The sequence below is a fragment of the Oikopleura dioica genome, chromosome 1 (genome assembly GCF_907165135.1).
Source record: "Oikopleura dioica chromosome 1, OKI2018_I68_1.0, whole genome shotgun sequence".
Classification (NCBI taxonomy): Eukaryota; Metazoa; Chordata; class Appendicularia; order Copelata; family Oikopleuridae; genus Oikopleura; species Oikopleura dioica.
The window spans coordinates 4126540-4151917 of record NC_137291.1 but is presented as its reverse complement, the minus strand read 5'-3'; the positions used below and the strand labels follow the sequence as shown (position 1 = coordinate 4151917).

At 39.2% G+C, this 25378-nt stretch overlaps 8 protein-coding genes across 8 annotated transcripts; 3 read left to right on the top strand and 5 right to left on the bottom strand.

The window, feature by feature from the left end:
- Positions 1–96: 96 nt before the first annotated feature.
- On the bottom strand, positions 97–2824 carry LOC145711660 (solute carrier family 13 member 2-like). Its single transcript, XM_081789347.1, has 9 exons — positions 2697–2824; positions 2170–2644; positions 1393–2128; positions 1107–1327; positions 872–963; positions 766–800; positions 315–438; positions 181–270; positions 97–139 (listed from the first exon to the last, which is right to left on the bottom strand). Exons 2-9 carry the CDS (start codon positions 2638–2640, stop codon positions 97–99), a joined length of 1812 nt encoding a protein of 603 aa, XP_081645473.1. The 5' UTR covers positions 2641–2644; positions 2697–2824.
- A 2079-nt stretch (positions 2825–4903) lies between these two features.
- LOC145711659 (uncharacterized) lies at positions 4904–6364 on the top strand. The gene is made up of 3 exons (XM_081789346.1): positions 4904–5075; positions 5750–5917; positions 6155–6364. Exons 1-3 carry the CDS (start codon positions 4962–4964, stop codon positions 6362–6364), a joined length of 492 nt encoding a protein of 163 aa, XP_081645472.1. The 5' UTR covers positions 4904–4961.
- A 1106-nt stretch (positions 6365–7470) lies between these two features.
- On the bottom strand, positions 7471–10477 carry LOC145711657 (uncharacterized). Its single transcript, XM_081789345.1, has 11 exons — positions 10420–10477; positions 9717–9995; positions 9540–9679; positions 9424–9483; positions 9135–9377; positions 9010–9088; positions 8912–8970; positions 8222–8681; positions 7837–8065; positions 7677–7793; positions 7471–7609 (listed from the first exon to the last, which is right to left on the bottom strand). The coding sequence occupies exons 1-11, from the start codon at positions 10475–10477 to the stop codon at positions 7558–7560; spliced, it is 1776 nt and encodes a 591-aa protein (XP_081645471.1). The 3' UTR covers positions 7471–7557.
- A 41-nt stretch (positions 10478–10518) lies between these two features.
- Positions 10519–11601, bottom strand: LOC145711337 (uncharacterized). The gene is made up of 6 exons (XM_081789057.1): positions 11517–11601; positions 11420–11468; positions 11319–11378; positions 11026–11274; positions 10918–10982; positions 10519–10641 (listed from the first exon to the last, which is right to left on the bottom strand). The coding sequence occupies exons 1-6, from the start codon at positions 11576–11578 to the stop codon at positions 10590–10592; spliced, it is 537 nt and encodes a 178-aa protein (XP_081645183.1). The 5' UTR covers positions 11579–11601; the 3' UTR covers positions 10519–10589.
- A 14-nt stretch (positions 11602–11615) lies between these two features.
- On the bottom strand, positions 11616–12307 carry LOC145711656 (uncharacterized). Its single transcript, XM_081789344.1, has 3 exons — positions 12196–12307; positions 11815–12152; positions 11616–11751 (listed from the first exon to the last, which is right to left on the bottom strand). Exons 1-3 carry the CDS (start codon positions 12202–12204, stop codon positions 11616–11618), a joined length of 483 nt encoding a protein of 160 aa, XP_081645470.1. The 5' UTR covers positions 12205–12307.
- Positions 12308–12940: 633 nt separating this feature from the next.
- On the top strand, positions 12941–15029 carry LOC145711655 (natural resistance-associated macrophage protein 2-like). Its single transcript, XM_081789343.1, is given in 9 exon segments — positions 12941–13038; positions 13110–13218; positions 13271–13391; positions 13957–14343; positions 14401–14464; positions 14530–14691; positions 14693–14740; positions 14781–14944; positions 15025–15029. Coding segments are annotated over 9 exon segments (1158 nt in total).
- A 307-nt stretch (positions 15030–15336) lies between these two features.
- Positions 15337–19068, top strand: LOC145699810 (uncharacterized). The gene is made up of 7 exons (XM_081777072.1): positions 15337–15604; positions 16121–16188; positions 17465–17508; positions 17894–17974; positions 18019–18105; positions 18147–18485; positions 18791–19068. The coding sequence occupies exons 1-6, from the start codon at positions 15505–15507 to the stop codon at positions 18310–18312; spliced, it is 546 nt and encodes a 181-aa protein (XP_081633198.1). The 5' UTR covers positions 15337–15504; the 3' UTR covers positions 18313–18485; positions 18791–19068.
- A 4381-nt stretch (positions 19069–23449) lies between these two features.
- On the bottom strand, positions 23450–25186 carry LOC145711654 (uncharacterized). Its single transcript, XM_081789342.1, has 3 exons — positions 25169–25186; positions 24469–25093; positions 23450–24429 (listed from the first exon to the last, which is right to left on the bottom strand). The coding sequence occupies exons 1-3, from the start codon at positions 25184–25186 to the stop codon at positions 23450–23452; spliced, it is 1623 nt and encodes a 540-aa protein (XP_081645468.1).
- Between the last annotated feature and the right edge of the window lie 192 nt (positions 25187–25378).

Genomic DNA, 25378 nt, shown 5'->3' with positions numbered 1-25378 from the left:
TTGGAACGCAAAGTGGATGAGGGCAATTCTCGCAACCAATAGGGCAGTTGACGCCACATGGGCTTTAAAAATCATTTTTGGTCAAAAAATAGATTTTTACCAGTCCGACAGGCATTCACCATAAATGATAACGCATTCACTAAAATATACATTATCTTGATTCTCAATCTCAGTTATTACTTCTCGCAAACGATCTCCGAGCATTCCTGTCTACATCCGATATAGTCAACCCTGCAATCAGTGTCGCACAGAGAACCAAGATCGTAGTCGCTTTTACATAGAGATCAATATTTCTACTCATCAAAAAACCTTACGGGCAAGAGTAGTTATCTCTGTGGATTCCCATTTGTAGTCCTTGGAAAAGCACATCGTCTTGAACGTCTGATGGGTATTTCTGGTGACTTTTGATCTTCTCTGCCGAAGATGAGATCACAAAAACTACTAGAAATATCAAAATCGATCTCATATCTAATAAGTATGTGAATTATTTTTTGGTCAAAACAAAGTCAGCCTGATAAAATATAAGAATTTATCTCTTGAGTCAGTGTGCGAAGAGAGTGAGAGTCGAAATTGAGTGCACTCAAGCATATGCAAGTTTCTTATTTGATCCTGCGTAACATTTGAAGAAAATGAGGAGAATCCTTCTTTTAGAAGGTTTTTCTTTTTCACCTGCTAGCTCACAAGATTATTTGATGGAAATAAAAACTGATGTTTAAAATAATTTATTGAAATAAGGGCAGTTTTGATGAATTATAGGATCTTTACATTCAGGCGCGTACGGAATTCCGAAACAAGGGAAGCTAAAAGTCCAAATTATAGCGATTACTTTTCCACTTTATTTTTCTCATTGATTAATTTAAAATTAACTTACTTATCTGTTTTATAAACGAGTGGTCCAAAGAATATAACAAATGTATTGAGCACCAAAATCCCTAATATTTTCGGCATAAATCCAGCAAGTGCCTTAAAAAATGATGAATTCATTTATTAGTCCAAATCTACCGAGTTTGTCGTTTTTAGTTTTCCATTTCCAAAGGCAATCGCATTTGGAGCAGTTGCCGCTTCAAAGCTTCCATAAAACAGAACAAAAATTACAAAATTTATACCATCAAAGCTTTTCCTGGAAGCATAAATGACAAAGAACAAGCCATACAACTGGGAATCATCAGATAGAGAGGATGAATGCAGATCTTCAGCGCCAGTTTATTCAGCAGAGGCATAAACAGAGCATTCGCAGCTGTATTCGACGTGATTTCCGTGAATAAAGCTGCAATTACTGAGCATAACAGGCAAATTGCCCATGCATCCCAACCATCAGTTATTTTTGCTAGCCTTTTTCCGGTTTCAAAATAGTGTTCCTTTTGCTAAAGACATCTGGAGCTCTCTTGAAACCGTTCCCATTGGCGATAAATTCTGAAAAGCCCGACTCATCTGACGCAAGAGCAATTGCGAAACCGCCGCCCATGAGAATCAACACGCCCCAGGCGCATTTTCTTTGCACAATTTCCCAGTTCAGTATTCCCTCTGCCGGTCCATCTTCAATCTTGATATTCTTCGAAAACATACAAAACAGGCCAGATTTTCCCTTTGGCAAAATGAACAAGAAAATAGCGATGATAATTACAGCCATCCCATCAGTCATCCAATTCGGAACCGGGAAGAGTTCAGCCCACCCGCTCGCGTCTTCTGAAGGGTCACGTGAGATCCAGAGAATGACTGTAGTGACGAAACAGATCAGGGACAAGTATTCTGCCTGTTTCATCGGGCCGAGTTTTTTGTACTCGTCTCTGATGACCTGATTCGCTTCTGGACTATTTTTGCAATTGAGCCAGTCTTTCGGGTTCCAGCCAAATCCGAGCCCCTGGAGCCAGAAAAAAGAAAGAAGAAAAACGGTCAACGACTGGACCATGGAATACTTTGCCCAGTTTGCATAAGTCAAGTCGAAATAATCATTTCCATCTACATCCGCGTATTCTTCGTAGAACTCGCGGTAGTAGCCGGCGAGGTAGACGTTCAAGTCGGTCCCGGTTAGGGTTGCAAGGCCGCCGATGTTGGCTGAAAATGGGACGCAGAGGAGGAGGTAGATTTCAAGTCGAGTTGGTTTTTCGCTTGGCAAAGTTTCCGAGCACTAAAAAATTTTTATTCAAAGATAGGGTCGAAGGTATTTACCGTTGAATCTAGGCTGATTTTATCAAAGCCTGTGATTTTCTCCTCTTTGTCTTCATGACTATCACCAGCTTCTTTGTCTGCCTCTTCTGAGATCTCCCCTTTTTGCGTTTCTTTCAACTGCTCAAGAACGCTGATCACGATTGGAATCATCAACGCCGTCGTTGACGTATTTGTAATGCACATCGAAAGCAACCACGTGACGAGCATAAAGCCAAACATCAACGCTCTCGGATTCGAGCCAATATGCATCAGGGTTCCAAGAGCAATGCGTTTGTGCAGATTTGATTCTTCGATCGCAATTGCGAGCATGAATCCGCCCATAAGGAGGAAGTTCACATTCGACATGTATTTTGATGCGATGATGGAAGAGCTGATCATTCCAAAGCTAGGGAGGATGATGTAGGGGATGAGGGCGGTGACGGCCAAAGGGAGGACGTCGAAGATCCAGAAAGATGCGACAATGACAAGCATGTAGCTGAATAAGAGAGAGGCACCCTTATTTTTCCGTCCTTCATTTTTGATCCTACCTAAACTGCCCAAGCTTTCGAAAATCAATCCCATCCTCCTCGCCTTCCAGAACCAGCGCAAGCGGCAGCAACAACAGCGGTAGAAAAACAAACAAAAACAATTTATAATAACTCAGTATTGCCTTGATCATTTCCTCTCTTTCCGATCGGGACAAGATTTTAACGCGAAAAACTGTGAGAAATTTGCTTCTGTTTGCCAGTATCAAATAATAAAACGATCGATAAAAGTTCAGAATCGAGAGATCCGGACTTTCAAAAAGTAGAACTTGTCAGTTAAAAATAGATTATCAAATCCCACTTGTTCGATAAAAAAAAAAGAAAGAGAATTTATTTTTTTAACATAATTGTCAGAATCCAAGCGATTTATAAAAGTTTTCCCAGACGTCCATTTGATTGTCGTTCCCTCTTCTCCAAATCTTTTCGAGCTGAAAATTTCTTAATCATTGAAAAAATAAAAGAACTCTTACCAAGTCTCTCTTGTCGATTCTGTAGTCATTCAAGTCAATTGCTGATACAGTTACTTTTACTGGGATTAAGATTAAGGGGCAAGATTTGATAAAAAATGCCACAATTTTGACCGAAATTTTGGCCAAATTTTTGATCAATCAGAAATTCTCGTTCAGGAGGGCTTCTGATTGGTCTAAAATTTTGCCAAACATGATGTTAAAATTTTGGTCAAATTGTCTCATTTTCTGTGAATTTATTTCTTGTCCTCTTTTTTTAGTCAGTAATGATCCCGTTCCTAAAATCGCTAAACTCTTAAAAATCTTCATTCTGTCAATTTCTTACTGAATTGAACGATTTTTTGATTCTTTAAAGTTCTGACCGCTTCTTTTAAATTCAAGGCCGTTTAATTATGCAGAATAATCAGTGATTCACGCAAAAGAGCTGTAAAAACCGCCGAATCTACAGTGTCTCCGGCTTTATTTTTTCAATTTCGAAATCAAGGAAGACGATTTTAATATTTCAGGATTCTGATGATTGAGCTGTTTTGCTCAAAGACATTTGATTTCAGCAAAAACTCTTCGAAAGAAGGCCTCTTTTCAATAGAAATTTGAATCAGCTGCTTTATCAAAAAAGCGATAAAAATAGCTGTGAAAATTTTTTTCTCCAAAATCTGAATATTAAAAAATTCAAATAAACAGCCATAAATTCAATTCAATGAAAAAACAGAATCTGAACAATTTTTTCCGCTCAGTCAAATTTGCTCCTTGCGTCTTTGTTAACAATGCTGATAGGTCAGAGAAATTGCTAAGACGCGCTTCGCCGATTTTGTACGCCGGTAAAATGCCAACCGCAGGTAGCCAGAACGAATTGCTTTAAATTGCCGGTCACGAAAATTAGATTTGAACGCTGGCTTTTGTACTCTTCAGTCAAGAGCATTTCGCTTTCGGTAATCTTTAAATATTTACAATCACCATACTATTGATCCTTTCCAAACGCTTTTGTTAAATAAAACTGGGTTGTTTAAAAACCTGCAATGGATTAAAATGCGTTCAATTCAGCTTTGCTTAAGGGGGTAGATATCAAGAATTGGGTTTTCTGTCAGTGTTTTTTTCATATTTTTAACATAGTGACCCCCTTATTTTTTCTGCTAAAAATTAATTTCAAGTATCTATCTTTTTCCTGTGGAAGCCAAAATTTTTGATTTCTTCTTCTCTAAAATGACCATTTTCGGAAAAAAAGCGATCTTTAACGTCAAATTTTGGTACAAAATTCTTTGAAATTCGAAATTTCGGCTTCCATAGGAAATGAATAAAGGTCTTAAAGTTTTGTTTCTAAAGTTAAATAAGAGTGTCACTACTTTAACTTTGAGAGGAAAGTCTGACGGAAAATGCCGATTCTTGATATCTACCTCTTAAAAATTGGAACACATTTCGACTCACCGCTTCATTACAAATCCTTCAAAAAAACAAAGTGCTAAGGGTGTCACTTTGTTATTCTTTTTTTCGAAGCAATGAATGAAAAGCTGTTATTTTCTGGTCGCTAAAATCTGTGTTTGATTTTGACAGCCCAGCGACATTAAACCTCAGCTTGGGAACTAATATTTATAATCAGTAGAAAATTTGTATGTGTCCGGAAAAATAACTTCACGTTACTCGAATCCACCTTGTCAGCTCTCAGCCTCCAGCGTGGCGCCTAAGAGCGCACCCAGCTCCACTTGCTTCCGCGCAGGTTCAACTCAGCTTCTTCAGCGTTGATCAGAATTTGAAGAATTTCAAGCTTCTCGAGAGAAAATAAATGAAGAAATAGAAGTTGTAGAGAATGTTTATTAGGGGACTAAGAAACTTGCCGTTTTCGACTGTTGTTGTTTTGGTGACTTTTTCAACGATTGGATTTGTTGAACATCAGAAATTCATCAAAACTTGGGTCAAACAGGTAAAAAAGGAAAATGACCTCAATTTTAAGAAAAGCAGGCAAAATTTTTTGAATGCGTTGATTCCCTTATTTTATCGAAAAAATAGCTGTTCTCTTAACTTTGCTGTTTATATTTTTTATAAAAATAAGGGTATTTCTATGCTTATTTTTTAAAGTAAAATAAGGGTATCTCTTCGCAATTTTTTTATTGATATAAGGGTATTTCTTTGCTTATTTTTTTATTGAAAATAAGGGTATCTTTTTGCTAATTTCTTAAATTATAATAAGGGTATCTGTTTGCTAATTTTTTAAAATTATAATAAGGGTATCTCTTTGCAAATTTATTCTCCTTGCAAAATTTTTTATAAAAATAAGGGTATTTCTATGCTTATTTTTTAAAGTAAAATAAGGGTATCTCTTTGCTAATTTTTTAAAATTAAAATAAGGGTATCTCTTTGCAAATTTTGTAAATTAAAAATGGGTATCTCCCTGCTTATTTATAAAATAATAAGTTATAAATTTTGATAAAAAATCTCAAAATTACAGAGTCTTTAGGATTATCTGCCGTTTGAGTCGAGACAGCTCAATTCCCCCATAAATCCAAATTATTCCGCAAGTGACAAAAACCTGTCATTTATTCGCTTTTTTCCCGCTAGAATTCGGATTAAAAAAAGAGGTCTTTTATCTCTATTCAGACAGTGCCGGTTCCTGATTTTTCCCGCTTTGGGCTATTCGACATTTTTACAGAAGAAAATATCTACGACGAAGAAGTCGATCTGTCCGAAAATGACTCATCCGAAAATTCATCTGAAAAGGATGAAGCGCCAGCCGAAATCATCACGGACCCGAAGTTCTGGGAAAAGGTACGAAAGGTGAATAAAATCTGTTTTATTCCCGAATCGATCCTAAAATAATCGAATTCTAACGCGATCGAAAATTCAAGCTGAGCACGTCACGTGTTCAAATCAAGTGCGAAACTCTTTTCTCTTTTTAAGCTTGTTCGAACGTCAATCTTGCTCTTTGTTCGCTCGTGAATTTTTTTTTTGATATAAAAGTTAAAATTTTTTGCAATTTTTCAATTTTCGACCCTATTTTCTCAGAACGACAGAAAAATAGAAGAACGATTTCGAAAAAGAAAACAGCGGCTTGAAGCATATTGCCGAGAAAAAGAAATCAACGACATGCGAGAATGGAAAACAAGGAATCGCCACTTTTACGTTGGAGACGCTGAGCATAAATTACTGGGCTGTGTGCCGCTAAAAGCCGGCTGTACGAGCTGGATCTATTGGCAGGGAGGGCTTTTTCTTTGAGATGAAAGGAAGTTGTTTTCTCTTTGAAAAAACGCTGAAAAAGCTGAATGAGAGACCTCACAAAAATATCCGAACTCGGAAAGTCATTCGATGGGCGCAGCGCTTCGCTCAGTTGGTGCAATCGGTCCATCAGTTGGCCCGCAGCTCATTGCCGGCGACGATGCAACGCGATTTCTTGTTGTCCGGCATCCTCTTTTCAGGTAATTTTGCAGTAAAAAATCTGCCATCTAAATTTTTAAGATTCTACTCGGGCTTCAGACAAAAGTTCAAAAAAGCCGATCCTCTTCATTTCAAGCTCTTGAAAAAATCTGGCTATCTCCGCGAGCGAAACCAGGCTCATGAAGAAAGTACTGATGATGATATGACAATTACTTTCGCTGATTTCGGGCATTTTATTGGCTCGATGATTCCAAAATCGTCAACTTTCAATTCTCATTTCAGACCTCAGTTTCATGCTTGTCAAGGAATCGGTCCAAAAATACACGAAGGGCGTTTTTCGAGTTTTTCGAGATTTTCGAGATTATTGTTTTTCGAGATTTACGAGATTTACGAGATTCTCGTTTTTCGAAATTTTCGAAATTCTCGTTTTTCGAGATTTTCGAGATTCTCATTTTTCGAGATTTTCGAGATTCTCGTTTTCGAGATTTTCGAGATTTTCGAGATTCTCGTTTTCGAGCTTTTCTTAGAAAAAGGATTATTGACCCTGAAAAGCCTGTAATTACAAATACGACAACATCATAAAAACTGAATTTATGAACGAAGAAGCCAACTATGTCCTCCGAAAAGCAGGGTACGACATCAAGCCCTGGGAAGGCTTTGTCCAACGAGGCTCAACTCTCGGCGGCATTTCGAAAGAAATAAGAAGTGATAAACTAAAAGAGCAGCTGAGTGCACTCAGCCGCGAAGATTTAACTGGTCTAGGAACGGGGCCTTCTTCCTTATTTTTTTTAAACATTATCAGGAAAAATCCCGTTTGAAAGTCAAAAGATATGAAATGGACCTCGAAGCATTTGGATACACAGTTGATATTGAAAACAATCTTCTTGGCGGATGGGACGATTGAAAAAATCAACGAAGAGAGCAAAATTTAGAATTTTTTCTCAAAAGCGTGCAATTTATTTAATCTTCAATTCTATCCTGTTTTATATCAAGAAATTAAGAAACATGCAAAGATACCATTCATTCAATCGAGTTCAATATCGTCGAGCAGTTCTCATTATTTCATCGTTGAAATTATCAGGAGACCTGAAAAAGAGAGAAATAAACATCAGAAAAATGGCTTGAAAGATCTCCTTTTTTAATGGAAACTTACATAATTGGTCGATCAGATTGAAGAAATCGTCTTGAAGAATTCGAGGGATGAGTTGTTTCATTGTAAGCCCGACTTATTGTCCCGTAGGCCGAATCATCGATCCTTGATCGTCCCTTTCTAGAAGAATTTCTAGAGATAAGAAAAGCAGAAAAATTCTTACGAGGATTTTGATGGGGATGAATTGAGATTCTCGCCCTTGGACACGGTGATTTCAGTGCCATCTTGATAGTTTCTCGTCGTTGACATGATATTCGAGCCGCCAAATCTTGATGAAGACCTTGAGATTCCTCCGCCAGAGTGGCTTGAGTGAGAAGAGTTTCCACCAGAATGGATAGTTGTTGCTTTTCCTGAGGATTTTAGCGGCTGATTTGACTCCCAATTGGTGAATCCTGAAAAGTTTAAGATTTTTCAAAAACCATAAATACTTTTCAAATTTTCTCACAGTCAAATTTAATCGCTTTATTGCTATGATAAATTTCATAGATCTTCTATATTTTGATACTGCTTCTCAAACTTTAGACGAAATTTTCGAAAGTGAAAATTACCTGACTTAGATCTACTATTCGAAAAATCAAAGCCGGCCAATTCAAAGCGACTCGAAGAACTCTCTGGTTTTGAATTTCCTTCGCTTGAATAATTTTTTCTCGCAGCGGGAATCGGAGAAGCAAACGATTTCGAGTTGCTGGAGTAAGTCGTCTTTGTGAATCCGCCATTCGAAGACTGCTTGATGTTCTGGGAAGTCGAGGATTTTGAAAAATTCTGGCCAGAGTTTCCGAACCCTTGATTGATCGTCCTAGTGCGGGATTGGCTTTGGGGAGCGCTTTGAACATGCTTAGAAGAAGTTGCGAAACGCAGCTCGAGATCTTGAGGTGGTGGCGTTTCTGGAGGTTCAGAGATCGGAAGATGAGAATGATCATCAATTAGGGGCGCGCTTTGAACCAAGGTTGGTGCTTGGATGTTGAAAATCGGTGCTGTTTCAACTTCAATCGAATCCGCGAAATTCAACTAGAAATAAGCATGATATTTTCTTTGGAACGATAAAGAAGGCTACGAGCAAGAATCGGAGCTAACAGCAAACATCAAAATGAATAAACATATTCATCATGAAGGGAAAATTAGGGGAAAGATGAGATCATGCAAGCGTTTTTTGTTGATGTTTCGACATTCCATCAAATGAATCATTTGATGCGAACGGGGATGATTTTTAAGCGACTTCAGTTTTCTTAAGCATCAACCTCTTCGTCCTCGTCTTCTTGGTCGACTGCGATATTCAAGCTTTTATAAATGTTATTTTCTCTTTGTCAACGGAATCATTGTGATTCAAGTCAATTGCCATATTTCGGAATATATATAACATTCCTTGGTTTTTTATTGACTTGATTCTTATTGTTGAGGTCAACATCAATGCCACTCTACAAAATTTCCATCAGAAAAAGCGTCCTTTCAACTTGATCTCACCTCAAGTTTTGCCAATTTTTCTTGAAGCTCTGCCTTTTTCTTTCTCAAATTTCCAATTTTTCGCTGATCAGAGAAGCTGACTTCTTGCGAGCCAGTCAATGAGGCCAGTTCTTGTTCTAGTCGGTTTTTCTCAACCTCGAAGACGTCGTTTTCCTTGTCTTCCAAATCCCGTTTTAGCTTCAAATCTTCAATGGTGGCTTTTTGCTTATTGGTCCAGTTTTCGAAGTTGGCCGAATTGATGATCTAAAAACGAGAATTATCAAGCATCGAAATCATGGAAGAAGATTACCTTAAAGAGTTCTTTTTTGAGAGCCTCGATCTCTTTTTGATGATCAGCTCTAGACGCGTCCTAAAAATGCAAGATGAAAAATAAGCAGAAAAAAATCAGTCGAATCTGAGACTCACAAATTTGATTTTTGCTTCAGTCGTTTCTTTCTTGATTTTCATCTGCTTGAGCGTGTTTTCTTCCCGTTTTTCTTCAATTTCTGTTTGGATGAGAATCTTTCTCGATCGCAATTTGACGATGGCTTTTTGGATCTTCCTCACTGAAAAAGGTTATTCAAGAATTTCTTCATTAGTTACATTTGAGCGAAAGATTGGCATTTCTATTCGCATGCTCTGCCACATGATTTTGCGAAAAATCAAAATCCTGCTCCGCCTTCAATCGCAGCTCTTCCAGCTGAACTCTTCGATCGTAAAGAACTCGGTCCTTTTGCGACAGGATCTGCTGCGAATGAGCGAGCTCGCGAGTTTTTTCGTCGATGCTGTCTCGCAGATTCGTGATTTCTCGAGCCTGGTCGATGAGTTTGTCGCGCTCCTCGTAGCCGGTGACGTTTTCTGAGGCCGTAAGTCGGACATTGTCTTTTAAGTATGTTCAAATGGGGAAAAAAATTTGGGGAAAAATTTTGGGAAAAAAATTTTGGGGAAAAAATTGGAAAATTTTTGGGAAAAAATTTAAGGAAAAAAAAATTTGGGAAAAAAATCGGGAAATTTTCGGGAAAAAAAATTTGGGGAAAAATGTGGACAAAAAATTTGAATTTTTTGGAAGTCATTTTGAACTCGGCCCTAGAATTCGTTTCACAGCTCTTGTTCTCGCCAAAACAATCCTATTCGTCTTCAATTCCTGCAGTTTCTCCCTCGCCACTAGAATTTTCCGCCTCAATTCTTCAGAATCATCCCGCGGGTCGACGGAAATTCCATCGACGGAAAAATACAAGTTCTCTTTATCAAGACTTTTCTCTGACATTTTTTTTTCTCTTCCTCAGAAAAAGCGAGAAGATTAAACCACGAGGACCGGAGTTGATCGCGGAGGTCGTAAAATGTGAAATAAAAATCGCGGTCATATAATCGTGAAAATAAAAATAATCATTAATGAACTCAGAGGCGGCTTTTAAAAGCGGTTTCATCGTGTGTTATTTCGATCATATTAATATTCGATAAATAGGAAGAAGTTTTTCAGACAGTTGTGGTGTCTTCGTCGCTATCTTCATTGTCGATTTTCATATCTCTGAAAAAAAATTCCAGACATTTTCCAGCACAGCTTCAGGCTAAGCTCAGTTGAGCTTATTTTTCTTCGAAAATAAGCTAAGTTCAGAAAAGCTAAAAATAAGATCAGCTTCTTGGATTTTCAAAGCTTAGATTATTTCGAGAAATCTGCACAGCTGTCTTAGCCTGAAAAGCTTTGCTGAGCGGAAAATTTTCTTAGTCAAGCTAATTCGAAGGCTAAGCAAAATTGAGCTCAAGCTTCGTTAACCAAAGGAATATTTTTCAAATCTCATTATACCTGAATCGCTCCTGCATTCTTCCTTTGACGCTGTTTTTATTTTCCAAGTCAATTTTCGTCGATGACTGAAAATAAACTCAACCTTTCTTCATTTGCTTCGCTACTCACATTGACTTTTTGAACTTCTCTCGAAAGCTTTTTTTTGTAGCTTTCCAATCGACGGATTGTCGAATGCTCCTCAGAAGAAGCAGAAATCACGATGTTCTGAGAAAGCTCATCAGCAATTTTCTGCAGTCGATTTTTTTCTTCTTCGAGAGGATCGTTAAATTCATCCTCGGCTTCTTTCTTTTCCAGGAGTTTTTCTCGCAGTGCTTGTTGGGAAGCTTTCCATTTGCTGAATTCTTTTTGGTCAGTCAGCTAAAATGGGGTTTTTCGGGGGAAACTCCTCGTTGATTTCAAACCTGGAAAAGGAGAGTTTTTGCTTCGGCTATTTGCTCCTCAAGTCCGGATTTGTCCAAAAGCTAAGCACTTTGAAAGATTTTTTTCAAAAAAAAAAACTTACGAAAATTTGCTTTTTTTGCTCCCTTTCAGTGTTCGAAATCTGCTTCTTCCTAAAATCACAGTTTTTAGCGCTTTCAAAAATCAGAAAAATCTCTTACTCAGCAATTTCAGTTCGTTTGAGCTCAATTTCTTTTCGAATTTCGACTTCTCTGATTCTCATTTTTGCAATTGCCTTTTGAATTTTGCTCACTAGAATTTCAATTTGGATTCGATAAAAAAAAGGTCTTGCATTTGAGAGAAAGATGAGAGTTGCGATTGGCGTGCTCAGCGACGTGGTTTTGGGAGTGGTCGAAATCGTGCTCGGCTTGGAGTTTGAGCTCTTCAAGCTGGCATCTTTTGAGGCTCAGAATTTGGAAAAGAGAGAAAATGAAAAAAAATAGAAGTTCGATTTTGAGCCTCTTCCTTTTTTCATAAAGAATTCGCTCTTTCTCGGTCAAAATATTTTGCGAATACGCCAGTTCTCTCGTTTTCTCATCAATCGAATCCCTCAAATTCGTCAATTCCTTCGCATAAATCACCAAATCCTCTTTTGGCGCGTGCTCAGTCACGTTTTTAGAGCTGCTCAAGCGGACATTGTCTAGCAGACGCTTGACAGTTCTCGTTCTTGCGAGAACGATTTGGTTCTTTTTCAGCAATTGCAAGTGTTGCCGAGCTGCGATGATCTTTCTCTGGAGTTCTTGGGAATCATCGTTAGGGTTGATCACCGAGTAGAGGTTCTCTTTCGAAGCGCTTCTCTAGAATTTTGTTTAAAAAGCCGGAATCAAGTTAAAAACTCACGGTCGACATGATCAACTCAAAAACACGAAAAGTCGAAAAGTCGCAAATGTACTTGAGTACGTCTCTTTCCCTCTGAGAACGAAAATGTCGTCGTAAAAATTAACTGACTTTTTGCTGCCTCAGGAACATAAAACGAAAACTCGGTAAACTTCAAAGAAGCTTCCTGCGGTAAAATGAATATTATTCCTTTGCACCTTGTTGTAACGAATTTTCCGAAAGTGGTTGGAAGAAAAAATAATTGGCAATGAATTCGCGACAGCGGAACTAGTTCATTGTCAGTTTATTCATCGGCTGAAAACAAGGAAGAGTATGTAAAAGTATATTTTATGATTTAATTTCTATTTTTAATAAACGTAATTAATGTCATAAATTTATTTCAAAATGACGATTTTACTTTGTTCTTTTATTTCATGTCAACTTGAACTCTCAAAACTTGCCTTGGGATTTTTGAGCAACTGAAAAAATCAAAGATGGCGAATCTGATTTTAATTTTGATGGCAAATTCAGATCGCGCTTGTTTCATTCGAAGAAAAAACGAAAATTTTCACCAAATTTCGACGAAATTTCTTTTCTTTTTGGAGAGAGATAACCCTTAATTCGAGAAAACTGAGATATTAATAATTTTTAGTATCGGTTATTTGTCTATTAATCTGAATTTCTACAGATTTAAACTGCAGTTTCCGAGTGTTTATTTGTTTTTTCGCTTTTCATTGATTTTTATTAATAATTATTTTTATAATTCTAGATGTTTATTGTCTACGTCCCGGTTTCCGCTGCCTCGGCGATCTTCTTCATGGGGATGATTGTGTTAATTTATCTTTTCCACAAGGAAAAAGTTCGATAGTAAGGAAAAAATCGTCATTGATTGATAATTAACCATTTTTATTGGAATCTCTGATTTAAATAATTTTAAGTCTCGAGGCCAAAATTCAAGCAGCAGAGCAAAGGGGACGAGACAAGTGTGAACATAACAGAATGAATATCGAATACGCGAATGATGAACTGGCACGACAAGACGAAAAGGTAAGTCGATCTTTTTTTTCTTGAAGCAAGTACTTAATTTTTCTCATTTTAGATCGAACGGCAGACCATCGAATGGATGCGGCTGACCGAAGAAAACGCCAAACTTCGCGCGGAAAAAATGGTAGCTCAAGCCCAATTACGGAGACTCATGCGCAGAATGGCGGCACAGAACGGTGGATTTTGAATTTGAGGTAGAGATTTATCTCGTCATTTCTCTGTTCAGCATTTTATTCTTTACATGTCAACTCACTGAATAAAAAATTTTAAAAATCCGTTTTTATGTTATTTTGCCATCATATTTTTTAACAATTTTTATCGTTAGAGAATTTTATAGAAAGGGTACTCAAGTTCAGATTTTTCTCGAAAAGTGACCTGGAGGTTCAGTTCATTTTTATTTGTTTGCTTCTGAAGTAAACCTACAGTAAATTTGTTATCAACTTTGAATTTGGAACTTCTGTTTGATTCTTTCTTTTCGATTGATTTTTAGATGACAGACAATAAAGCATATTCTGCTGAAGTAAGTTTAGGTGCATGAACCTGGGTCAAAATAAATAATCGTGGAATTGGTGATGATCTTTGTATTCTAGTGGAGGAAATTTAAGATTCCTTGTTCGTTCAGATGACTGAAATCGGGGTGGGCGATGTTACCCCTTCGCCAGAGAATTTGCGCTCAGACTCGGAGTTACTACCGGTAATTATCTGTCACTTGAGTAAGTTTAAAACCAGAACCGGATGTAGGGAAGCATCTGGCGCAAGTCTGCTACGATGGCTATTCACCTCCAGTGCGAATTCTTCTCTGGCTTTCGATAGAATTAGCAATTATCGGCAGCGATATGCAAGAAGTAATTGGCACAGCTATCGCGTTCTCCCTTCTTTCCAATTGTGCGATTTCTTTTTGGGGCGGTGTGCTCATCACAATCGTCGACACAGTCGTTTTCCTTTTCCTCGACAAGTATGGCCTTCGAAAGTTAGAAGCATCCTTCGCAGTTTTAATTACGACAATGGCGTTTTCCTTCGGCTTCGAGTACGTCCAAGCTGCGCCCGATCAAAAAGAAGTTGTTTGCGGCATTGTCGTACCTCACTGCACCAATTGCGGAGTTCCTCAGCTGGCACAAGGAAAAGATTAAAATATTCGAGCGAGTACCCACGCGTTCCATCCTAATTAAAACTCATAATCATCCAATTACATCTGGGCCGTCGGAATCTTTGCAGCTGGCCACAGCTCAACCATGACCGGCAAGTATAGGTGAGTCTTGCCATTCTTTCCACTGATGGAAAAAGCCTAGACTTCTCTGTTACTTCTCTTTTCAGTGGCCAGTTTGTCATGGAAGGATTCCTCAATCCTCAGTGGTCCCGTTTCGCCCGAGTCGTTCTCACTCGCTCTCTTGCAATCGTGCCGACTTTCGCGATTGCCTTTTACTCGGATATTTCGAGCTTGACCAGCATGAATGATATTTTAAACATCCTTCAATCTTCTTCCTTTCGCGATTATCCATGTTCTTCATTTTTGTGCTCAAGCAAGGTTAGTGCCATTATTTTGCTTGAAATGATGAATAATTCAGAATAATGGGTGAATTTGCGACTGGAAAGTTTTGGACTATCTTCGGTCCATTGGTAGCTTTTTTGATTATCGGAATCAATTTGTATTTTGCTTACGATATCATTATTGGTTTTGAAACAGTAGCTGCGTATGCGATTTCAGGAGTCATTGCTGTCCTCTACTTCAGTAAGTCTTCGTCAAACACATTGATAGATTCTAAACAAAAATTCTTGAAACAAGGAGTCAGCAGCTCGAATTCATTTAAGTATGACACGCGCACAAATATGAGAACTTCCTCTTTTTTTAATTGAAGCTGTCTCCGTTTATTCTAGTTATGGTCGAAAATTGCGGAAATTCTTGAGCTTGGAACTAATGATTCTATCGCGAGAGCTATATAAAGTTTTAGCTGGCAAGAAAGCATTATTTTTATCAAGGAAAATTTTATATCATTCATGTTTTTTTCAATTATTTGCACTCATCATCATAAAACTCGATGACAGATTTATCAGCTGAGATCCAACTTTTTTTCGTTTCTTCACCTCCGTTAGGGTCCATTCGCCTATTTTCGCATCCTGGCATGAAGCAGGTGTTGACATTTGAGCCTGATCGGATCATCAGGAGCAGCTCACTCGTCCAGCAAAAAAGACACTGCTCAATAATAAATTGGATTTAATTAAAAATTGGAATTTTGAAAGAGACCTGTCACGAGGATACTGGCTTTACTGTAGACTCGTGTTCTTGTCAGGATGGCTGTCAAGGCAGACGCAAAAACGAGTGACCAAGCAAAGAGTCAAGTAGAAACTATTTTATGCAGACGAGCGAGTTTTGATCTGAAAGCTGCTATCCGTAAGTAAACTTTGCTAGGCGACCTGTGTAGAAAGCCTGAGTCAGGATCTGAAAGAACTGAAATAAAAAGCCGCGCGGCGGCTTTTTTAATAACGCGCTTCGCTAATATTACCATAAATATCTATCAAAAATTCTAGCTTAGCCGCTTCGCGGCTTCGTTCTTAAAAAGCCGCTGCGCGGCTTTTCATTTCAGTTCTTTCAGACCCTCACTCAGGCTTTCTACACAGGTTGCCGAGCCAAGTAAGTAAACTTGCTATTTTGTAGAAAAGGAAAAGTGAAGGTACAGATCTATTAAGAATTCTCCAACAGTTCACCGAGAAGCACAAATACGTATCTAATTGCCCGGATTTAATTCATTTGCTACTCGGTCTATTTGCTTTTTTTCTCGACTCAGAGGAGGAGAAAAAAACACACACTTTTTGCGTGCTTCTCTTTTTTTTTGCAAAATGAACAGTTTGAGATAAAAGCGGGGTCGTTTTGATATTAGTTGCTGGATATTAAAAATGAATGGTTAAGGTGATGGAACTCGAACAAGAGCTAACGAATCTCTCGCCAAACACAGCTATCGTCACAAAACAAAGAAGGAATTAGTCGAAATTAATTTCAGAGAAATCAGAAAATTGCAATCAAGGGAGAAAACAAGCCTTCTTTTTCTTTGGGGGAGTAATTTGAAAAACTGATTCAAGGCGGATTTTTCATAGTGACACCCTTAATCTGATTTTTGAGCAGGTTTTTTTTTGAGCCGTTAAGAAAGGTTACCCCCTTACAGTGGTATGAGCGGTTTCCGCACCCCTACGATTTTTTAAAATTACACAGTAAATTTCAAAAAACTCTATTTATTCTTTTTTTTCTCTAATAGAAAATGGCGTGAAAATTTCATTACTGAAAGCAGAAATCGAATGTCATATCTGAATCAAAAGATATGAATTTTTAAAGACGAAAAATAGGGGTGCGGAAACCGCTCATACCACTGTAATCAAAAATCCGTCACTCTGAGAAAGTCGCCGAATGTAGCTGAATGTCGAAAAATGTCGCTGAATGTCGCCGAATGTTGCTGAAAGTCCCCGAATGTCGCTACCAAACATCTCTTCGAAAATTCAGTTTTTCAAAATAAGTGACGACATTCGGCGACATTAAGCGACATTCAGCGACATTTGTCGACATTCAGCGGCATTCGGCGATTTTCTCAGAGTGACCCATTTTTCATTAAGGGGGTAGAACTAGGTTTTTCGAAAATAGCCGATTCTAGACCGGCGCTCAAAGCCAGGAGAGCTTAGATTTTCATATTCTCTCTTCGGCTGAAGATAGAACAAACTTAGATCTAACAACATTTTTCTTAAATTTTTTTTTCGTCAACACATTTTGGCGTGAGAGAGCGAAACTTCAACCCCCCTCTTCGAAACTTGCAATTTTAGCGTATTCGCGTCCTCAAATTTCCTGAATCACGTGACTAGCCAAAATTTTTAACTCTCATTTTAAGATAGTTAAACCATTTATCTAGCAACATTTTTGAGGAAATTGCGTAATCATAAGTAAAAACAGGTTTTTCTTATTAAAGGGTGCCTCCCGAAAATCACGATTTTTCGAAAAATCTAGTTCTACCCCCTTAAGGGGGTAACCCTTCTTAACGGCTCAAAATAACCTTCTGAAAAGACATTTTTTAATGATGCTTGCCCTTGATTCATCAGACTTACTATGCTCTTCTGAGTTTATACGCATAGACAAACAGCATTAATTAATTCCAAATTAATCAATACGCACCTTTAGGTCCAGATTATTAAGGCTTTGTGTCCGCAACAATATGTTTTTCGAACATAAAAGCGTGAACTGAACATTTCCCAAATTGATTCCGAAAAAAAGAAACTCAAAAGATTATTTGAAAGGAGCAGTAAACTTGTCAGGAGGTAAGGAAAGATATGAAGAAGAGAAGAGTTAAAATTCTAGATCTGTTTATGAGCGAATTGACGGAAGTTTCAAGCAATAGCTCGATTCGCTTCAAATTAAGTCCTTCGTATGTTTTTTTTCGATGTTCGTTATTTCGTTGTTCGTTTTCAATTTTTTTAAATAATTAATTTTTAAATAATTATCTATTGTTTAGTCGAAAATTTTTATTAAATATTACCAATTTTATTTTAAAAATATAATTTTTATGATAAATTTACATAATAAAAATTAGTATTTTAAACAAAAATTTTTCTTAAAAATAAAAAAAATTCCAAAATAAACTTTCACGCGATCAAACTTGTCGTCCCGTCAAATTTCGTCAAACACCCGTTAAACTCTTCTCAGACAAATTAAATCGCAGCCGCGTAACGTCGCTTACATACTGTCTCTGCTGAAGCTTGCGCTTGGCGTCACCGGCGTCATCTGGTTCGTTGCACAGGATTCGGAATGAAAGTAATCTGCCTTTTTAGTTTATCATGCATCGGGAAACTCTTTGCAAACGAAAAGGATTCCTGGTCGCTGGAAATTGGCAAAAGAATGAGCTATCTTTATTATTTGTAAAAAAAATTTCTGACAAAACTTCTAATTGAAATTCTAGCGACGTAGCTGTGACGGGAATCATCGGAATCCTCGGCTGGAAATATGACAAAGATCTGTTCTTCACCTCCTACACTGTCGCTTGCATGAAACGGGTCATTTTGAGTCTTTTGAGTCAAATCTTGATTCGACTTTTAATTATGAATGTGCAAAATCACCCAGTTTAAAGATTGGACTTATGCTGTCGATTTTTGCAATTGTCATGAACCTCATTCATTTTGCTTCTGCGGCTTCCCAGCCTGATGATGTTGGGAGGGGCGTTGTTTTGATGCTGGGCTTTTTGGTTTCAGCTGCGTTGTTTGCGCCTTCCATCATTGTTGGTCATAAATCAAAAGAAAAGGTAATCTTTCAATAAAAAAAACGAGAAAAATCAAGACATCGAAGTGATTTTCCGGATCGGAATTTTTATTAGCCGCTGAGCCAAATACAGCAAGCTAATTGGTCTTTCAAAAATGCATTTTCTTTTCTTGGTTTGTGCCACAAAAAACCCTTTTTTCGGAATAAACCAATTTATGGAAGTGCATCTTGGGATAACCAATAAGATCGCTGCATTTTGCCTACCAGCCAATCAAAAACCTGATCCATAAAATCACTTCTATAAACCCATGAACCCTTTTTTCTTTCTTTCAATCTTCCTCTTTTCAGGCTCAAAAAGTCAACAACTCGCTCGCTTCATACAAAAACTCACCAGTCGTCGCTGCCAACTTCACTCGCTCCCGTCAAAATTCTCCATTCAAGAAGCAAACTCCAAAATCTCCTCAAAAATTGCCCGAAGATCCGCTCAAAGCAAAGATCGAGCCCTTGGAACATCAAGTCTTTTTCGAAGGTCGATATGAATATGGCGATCCTGGCTGGCAATATGAAAATAGCCAAGAGCCGAAAATTTCTTCAAAAACCTCTGCAAATATATAAATTGATTTTTATTTGATTCTGTATTCAGATAAATAGTCTCTTTTGCTGCTTGTTTCCGCTTCTTTCAGGGCGTTTTTCCAGAGCGTCATCAAATCATCGAATGTTTCCAAGTGAGCAGCGAATCCGTATTGACGCTTTTTCATGAAAGGGGGTCTGGAAAAATGATTGATTGGACGGCGAATTGGAGAAAGAGATTCTAGTAAATGGCCTTGAAGAAACGAGCACGCTCTTTTATTGAGTTTTTGAGGCATTTTTCGGCCCGAAATTCACAAATTTTAGGGCAGAAAAAGGCCGTTTGTCTCTTTGAAAAACTAGTCCTGATAATGCTCAAGCTAAAAATCAAAAATCTCATTTTTCTCGCTCAAAGAAGAATAGAAACCTTTTATACCACACGAACAACTCAAGAGTAATCAAATATTACTTCCAGTGGCTAGCTCCTTGGGTTTGTCAAAATATCTCTATCCCGTACTATTTCTGCATTTTTGGTCCAGAATATGAGCAAGATGCGTATGAACCCGGACTAACAGATGTTGATGGAAGGGAGTATTTATTGATTATTGGCAATAATTTATTGCAGTAAATATGAGCTCGGACAAATCAAAATACGTTGACATTAATTTGAAGAGGAGAAAATTGAATAAAGAATATGATAGAATATATGATAAAAATAATAAGAAAATATATGATTTATAAAAATAGAAGTTATATAAATTGAAATATGAAACTAAAAGGGGAAAAGATGGATTAATGATATCATGCTTTGAAATCTTGATAATATTGACAGAAGAGCATCGAAGTCCAAGAAGGTTGTGCATTTAGCTTCCTCCGCAGGATGGTTTCTATTATAAATTTAAAAAACTGGCTCAAAAGTCAATATTTACCGTTCCCTTGATGACTTTCCAATACTTTGGATTTTTCTTCAGGCATTTGAGACGATAGTTGCCTGCATTATCTCCGTTGGCGCATTTGACAAAGCAGTTCTTGCCGGTCTTGTTTCCTTTGCAATTCCATTCAAAGGCGCCTTCAGGAGCGAGCTCTTGCTTAATGCATTCTTCCGCACATTTTCTAGTAGTGGTGGAGCAGTCAACGACGTTAGAAGGGCCGCTGGAGCCAGTGGAACCAGTGGTGCAGGTTGGAGCGGTGCCTCTAAGATAAGTTTCGAAAAATGTTTTCAGGCCAAAAAGTCACTTTTTAACTGTTAGTGCCATCTTCACCGCCGTCTCAAACCGAGTCGAACGGTATATGTATCTCTTGAAAATTCTAGAGATTCGGGTACTTCCGGTCAAATTTACGAAATTCTAGTATTCCACTGCCGTTTTTGATACAGAAATGGTAATATGGCATACTGTATGCATACAGCATACAGCATGTCAAAATGACCGCTAGAACGTGAGGAGTGCAGGGGTCTCAAAAAATAAGTACTTTTGCAAAGAAAATACCTAAAAATGATTATTTTGTGATTTTTTAGCACTAAAAATATTAAGTTTCATGAAATTTTCGATTTAAATATAGTTTTCTTTGTAGATTTATTAATAAGAGATAAATAGGGTGGCCACATAAAAATAAGACCCCAGAGAATCCCCCCAAAACCCCCCCTAGAATGTTGCACGAGATCAGTAGAATCACGTAGAAAAGAAATAAAACTAGAGTTAAGGGAGTTTCTTTGAAAAAATTGAGATCTAAATTCTCGAAAACCGCCAAAATAGCCAAAAATCGGAAAAATCTCCAGCGGAGTCACGTGATGTTGAATTTTTTGGTTTTCTTTCCTGATTTCGAAAGATCAGGGCAAAACTCATCCACAATAAGTGCAGCTCCGACCATGATCAACCATGGTCGGAAAAATTGATTTAAAAGTTATTTTTTGAGAAAATTTCTTTTTCTCTTGATATTTTCAAACATTTTAAATTCAACTATGAGCCCCGTCTCAGCCCCGTTCCGTGATTTTTAAATTTAAGGGGCTTGACGGCCCTTCGGGCCGTCTCAGCCCCGTTCCGTGATTTTTAAATTTAAGGGGCTTGACGGCCCTTCGGGCCGTCTCAGCCCCGTTCCGTGATTTTTAAATTTAAGGGCTTGACGGCCCTTCGGGCCGTCTCAGCCCCGTTCCGTGATTTTTAAATTTAAGGGCTTGACGGCCCTTCGGGCCGTCTCAGCCCCGTTCCGTGATTTTTAAATTTAAGGGCTTGACGGCCCTTCGGGCCGTCTCAGCCCCGTTCCGTGATTTTTAAATTTAAGGGGCTTGACGGCCCTTCGGGCCGTCTCAGCCCCGTTCCGTGATTTTTAAATTTAAGGGCTTGACGGCCCTTCGGGCCGTCTCAGCCCCGTTCCGTGATTTTTAAATTTAAGGGGCTTGACGGCCCTTCGGGCCGTCTCAGCCCCGTTCCGTGATTTTTAAATTTAAGGGCTTGACGGCCCTTCGGGCCGTCTCAGCCCCGTTCCGTGATTTTTAAATTTAAGGGGCTTGACGGCCCTTCGGGCCGTCTCAGCCCCGTTCCGTGATTTTTAAATTTAAGGGCTTGACGGCCCTTCGGGCCGTCTCAGCCCCGTTCCGTGATTTTTAAATTTAAGGGCTTGACGGCCCTTCGGGCCGTCTCAGCCCCGTTCCGTGATTTTTAAATTTAGGGCTTGACGGCCCTTCGGGCCGTCTCAGCCCCGTTCCGTGATTTTTAAATTTAAGGGCTTGACGGCCCTTCGGGCCGTCTCAGCCCCGTTCCGTGATTTTTAAATTTAAGGGCTTGACGGCCCTTCGGGCCGTCTCAGCCCCGTTCCGTGATTTTTAAATTTAAGGGCTTGACGGCCCTTCGGGCCGTCTCAGCCCCGTTCCGTGATTTTTAAATTTAAGGGCTTGACGGCCCTTCGGGCCGTCTCAGCCCCGTTCCGTGATTTTTAAATTTAAGGGCTTGACGGCCCTTCGGGCCGTCTCAGCCCCGTTCCGTGATTTTTAAATTTAAGGGGCTTGACGGCCCTTCGGGCCGTCTCAGCCCCGTTCCGTGATTTTTAAATTTAAGGGGCTTGACGGCCCTTCGGGCCGTCTCAGCCCCGTTCCGTGATTTTTAAATTTAAGGGCTTGACGGCCCTTCGGGCCGTCTCAGCCCCGTTCCGTGATTTTTAAATTTAAGGGCTTGACGGCCCTTCGGGCCGTCTCAGCCCCGTTCCGTGATTTTTAAATTTAAGGGCTTGACGGCCCTTCGGGCCGTCTCAGCCCCGTTCCGTGATTTTTAAATTTAAGGGCTTGACGGCCCTTCGGGCCGTCTCAGCCCCGTTCCGTGATTTTTAAATTTAAGGGCTTGACGGCCCTTCGGGCCGTCTCAGCCCCGTTCCGTGATTTTTAAATTTAAGGGGCTTGACAAAGGCTGGGAAGTCTGAGTTGATCAATCTCAGTTTCGTCCCCAACCCCGCCCACCTCCATCCGATGTTAAAATTAATATTCTACACGTTTTTAGTATTGTTATGGTATTTATTGATAATTTTTTCAATTTTTTCTTTCAATTGTTGAATTCTTTTTGGGCATGACTTAGGCTTTTTCTTAAGTCAGGACCCTTCAAAAACAGTTTTTATTGACTTCTAGACTGTTCAATTAATTCTTGGTACAGTGGGTTGCGCAGTTGGTTGCCCCTCTGCGATTGCAGCTTTGGTTGCCCCTTTGCCCGCGCTTTTTCTATTGTTCCTTTCTAGACTCGCTCAAAGTGATTGTAGGATTGGTTGCCCCATCGCCCGCTCTTTAGGGGGCAACTACCTGCGCAACCCACTGTAACTTTTTAAAGAAATTGAAAATTTTCGAATTTTTTCGGGAAAAAAATTTCTTAAACGAAAATTTGAATTTCACGGAGCTGCAGTCACTGGGGTTGTCAAATGCCCTGAATTTGATGATCCCAAAATTAAAATTGAAAAAAAATGAAAATTCGGGCTCCGGAGCCAAAAAAAGCGAAAAAAATTAGAAAAAATCGATTTTTCGGGGGCTACACCCTTAAAATTTTCAAAAATTATATTTTTTTGGGGAAGCTTTGGACCAACCCTAATCGGTGGTGGGGTTAGAAAAATGGAATTCTGAAGGGTTAATTATGGCCAATTTTTTATGTGGCAGCCCTAGAGATAAAAATTGAGTAAGCATCTGCTTTCTGCCCGAAAAAATTAATAATTGATATTTTTAGTGCTAAAAAATGACAAAATAATTATTTTTAGGTACTTTTCTTTGCAAAAGTACTTATTTTTTGAGACCCCTGCACTCCTCACGTTCTAGCGGTCATTTTGACATGCTATATGCCATATTACCATTTCTGTATCAAAAACGGCAGTGGAATACTAGAATTTCGTAAATTTGACCGGAAGTACCCGAAACTCTAGAATTAGAACAGTTAAAAAATGATTTTTTGGCCTGAAAACATTTTTCGAAACTTATCTAAAGACTTTCCAGGTGTTGTTGTTGTTTTTGTGGACGCAACTGATGGTGTAAGAGGCATCTACTCTATCTCCCTTGCATTTGACCTTGCATTTTCTCCTTCCTCTACTGGTCACTTCAGTGCATTGCCAAATGAAGGAATTGCTCGGATCTGTTGGATTCAGGGACTTGTCGATAGAAGAGATTGAGCACGGTTTTACTGGAGCTTGCGTGGGCGGCTCAGTTGGAGGCTCAGTTGGTGGCTCAGTTGGTGGCTCAGTTGGCGGCTCAGTTGGAGGCTCAGTCACAACAGGTCCTCCAACAGCACACTTCAAGTTGGTGCTCCAGTCCCATGCAACGTCCATTGGTGGACAGTCAGCAGTTGAGAAAATTGTATCACTCCAAGAAAAGCCCTGTCCTTGAAAAGCTTTCTCGGCATTCTCTTGATTAAGCATCAGCCACCTGCCATTTGTTGACCACCACGGCATGTAAAATAGCATCGTGTATCCACCTTCGCAATCCCAAGTGTCTTTATCGCCGTATTTTCTGTCAGGATTGTGGAGACATTCCTGGTTTCTCTCAGTGCGAATGAATCCACCACAACAGCCAGCAGGCGTTGCTGAATACTTTGGAGCGCATTCTACGATTGTCCCGTCTTCGTCTTCGTTGCTTGGGCAATCCTGCCACTGATCGCAAAAACGATCTATGAACACCTCTCTTATCGCTCCTACTTCATCCGGAGTCTGGCAAGTTGTCGTTTCTTTGTACTCGAAATCGGGGAAGAGACCCTGGTCAACGCAGTAGAGTTGCTGCACCTGGAGCGCGTCAGTTGTGGTGATTCTTGGGCCATCATGGATGAAAGATCCGTCTTTGAGTGTGGCGACCCATATGTTTGGGTCTTTAGCGAAATGTTTGGAGCTGTAGGACATCAGCGATCTTGGCTCGTAGATATGGCCTGTATCGTACCATTTTTCTGGAAGCATCATCTCCCATTGGCCTAAATTATATGAAGACATTTTCTTGGAGGATAAATAACCTGGTTGAGTAGTTCGCTCAGGATAGACAATGATGTAGTCATCTCGATCAGGCCTAGATTGTTCGTGAAGAAATCCAAGAGCATGGAGAACTTCGTGCTGAACAACCTCCAGCGATTGGGCACAGTCCGTATCCAAGTTGATGACTTGCCATCCTGCTGGGGCGCCGAATTCCGTCACCGACGTTTTTCCGACATCATTATTGAAGTAGCCAGGAAGAAGACCAAGTGCGGAAAAGCACCAATCAGGGTTGTAGACGAAGATGATTCCGTTTTCGTATGTCGTTGTGGAGAGATCGGCGACGTAGGGCATGTCAAAGCAGGCGAGATCGTTCTCCAGCGCGGTCATTGCGGGTTGAATATTGTCAGCATATTGGGCGACCGAAAAATGCAGAGCGTAAGGAACTGTAATCGGGCCTCCGCTCACGACCGGTTGCCAGAGCTGTGCATACGCGTTGATTCCTCGACCAACCATCCCATTTGACGCGGATGATTCGACGATTCTGAAGCTCGAAGTGTCGATCCCTGCTGCTTGAAAAGCGGTTGCAGTTTCTTGACTTATGTCGAATTGATGCCCTAGGGCCGACGCTAACAGCGAGTTGAGAAGCTTCATGTTCTCTTCAAAAGCCTAAAATACTCATTAATTTGTCTCTCAAAAAGCTTCTCTTACTCTCTCGAAAAAAAAACTGAAGACTGAATTTACTTTCCAAAAGCTGTTCATTTTATAGTCCAGGTTTGTTTTTATTGCATTAAGCAGTTCAAGATAACGGCTAATGTAAAAGTAAAAATAGACGGTTTATTTTGACACTTAGTATGGTTCACGAAAAAAGTCGATTTCTTTTCTTGTTGAAGCTAAAATAAGAGCGTTAATAAGATCAGTGGTTGTTTTAGCTTTCATTAAGTTATCCATAGT

Excerpts from the sequence above, each read along its gene's own strand:
- LOC145711660 (XM_081789347.1), bottom strand. The coding sequence starts at position 2,640 with ATGCTTGTCATTGTCGCATCTTTCTGGATCTTCGACGTCCTCCCTTTG. Across the intron at positions 2,129-2,169 it reads AAATCAGCCTAGATTCAACG|TGCTCGGAAACTTTGCCAAG; the intron begins GTAAATACCTTC and ends AAAATTTTTTAG. Across the intron at positions 964-1,106 it reads TTCCAGGAAAAGCTTTGATG|GCACTTGCTGGATTTATGCC; the intron begins GTATAAATTTTG and ends TCATTTTTTAAG.
- LOC145711659 (XM_081789346.1), top strand. The coding sequence starts at position 4,962 with ATGTTTATTAGGGGACTAAGAAACTTGCCGTTTTCGACTGTTGTTGTT. Across the intron at positions 5,076-5,749 it reads TCAAAACTTGGGTCAAACAG|ACAGTGCCGGTTCCTGATTT; the intron begins GTAAAAAAGGAA and ends ATCTCTATTCAG. Across the intron at positions 5,918-6,154 it reads ACCCGAAGTTCTGGGAAAAG|AACGACAGAAAAATAGAAGA; the intron begins GTACGAAAGGTG and ends CTATTTTCTCAG.
- LOC145711657 (XM_081789345.1), bottom strand. The coding sequence starts at position 10,477 with ATGACCGCGATTTTTATTTCACATTTTACGACCTCCGCGATCAACTCC. Across the intron at positions 8,066-8,221 it reads GAATAGTAGATCTAAGTCAG|GATTCACCAATTGGGAGTCA; the intron begins GTAATTTTCACT and ends TAAACTTTTCAG. Across the intron at positions 7,610-7,676 it reads CAATCTGATCGACCAATTAT|GTCTCCTGATAATTTCAACG; the intron begins GTAAGTTTCCAT and ends TCTCTTTTTCAG.
- LOC145711337 (XM_081789057.1), bottom strand. The coding sequence starts at position 11,578 with ATGAGAATCAGAGAAGTCGAAATTCGAAAAGAAATTGAGCTCAAACGA. Across the intron at positions 11,275-11,318 it reads CAAAAACTCTCCTTTTCCAG|CTGACTGACCAAAAAGAATT; the intron begins GTTTGAAATCAA and ends ACCCCATTTTAG. Across the intron at positions 10,983-11,025 it reads GAGAAGTTCAAAAAGTCAAT|TCATCGACGAAAATTGACTT; the intron begins GTGAGTAGCGAA and ends GTTTATTTTCAG.
- LOC145711656 (XM_081789344.1), bottom strand. Across the intron at positions 11,752-11,814 it reads CTTTATGAAAAAAGGAAGAG|ATGCCAGCTTGAAGAGCTCA; the intron begins GCTCAAAATCGA and ends GAGCCTCAAAAG.
- LOC145699810 (XM_081777072.1), top strand. The coding sequence starts at position 15,505 with ATGGCTGTCAAGGCAGACGCAAAAACGAGTGACCAAGCAAAGAGTCAA. Across the intron at positions 16,189-17,464 it reads ATCGTCACAAAACAAAGAAG|AAACTCAAAAGATTATTTGA; the intron begins GAATTAGTCGAA and ends TCCGAAAAAAAG. Across the intron at positions 17,975-18,018 it reads GGCGTCACCGGCGTCATCTG|TTTATCATGCATCGGGAAAC; the intron begins GTTCGTTGCACA and ends CTGCCTTTTTAG.
- LOC145711654 (XM_081789342.1), bottom strand. Across the intron at positions 24,430-24,468 it reads TGAGCGAACTACTCAACCAG|GCCAATGGGAGATGATGCTT; the intron begins GTTATTTATCCT and ends CATATAATTTAG.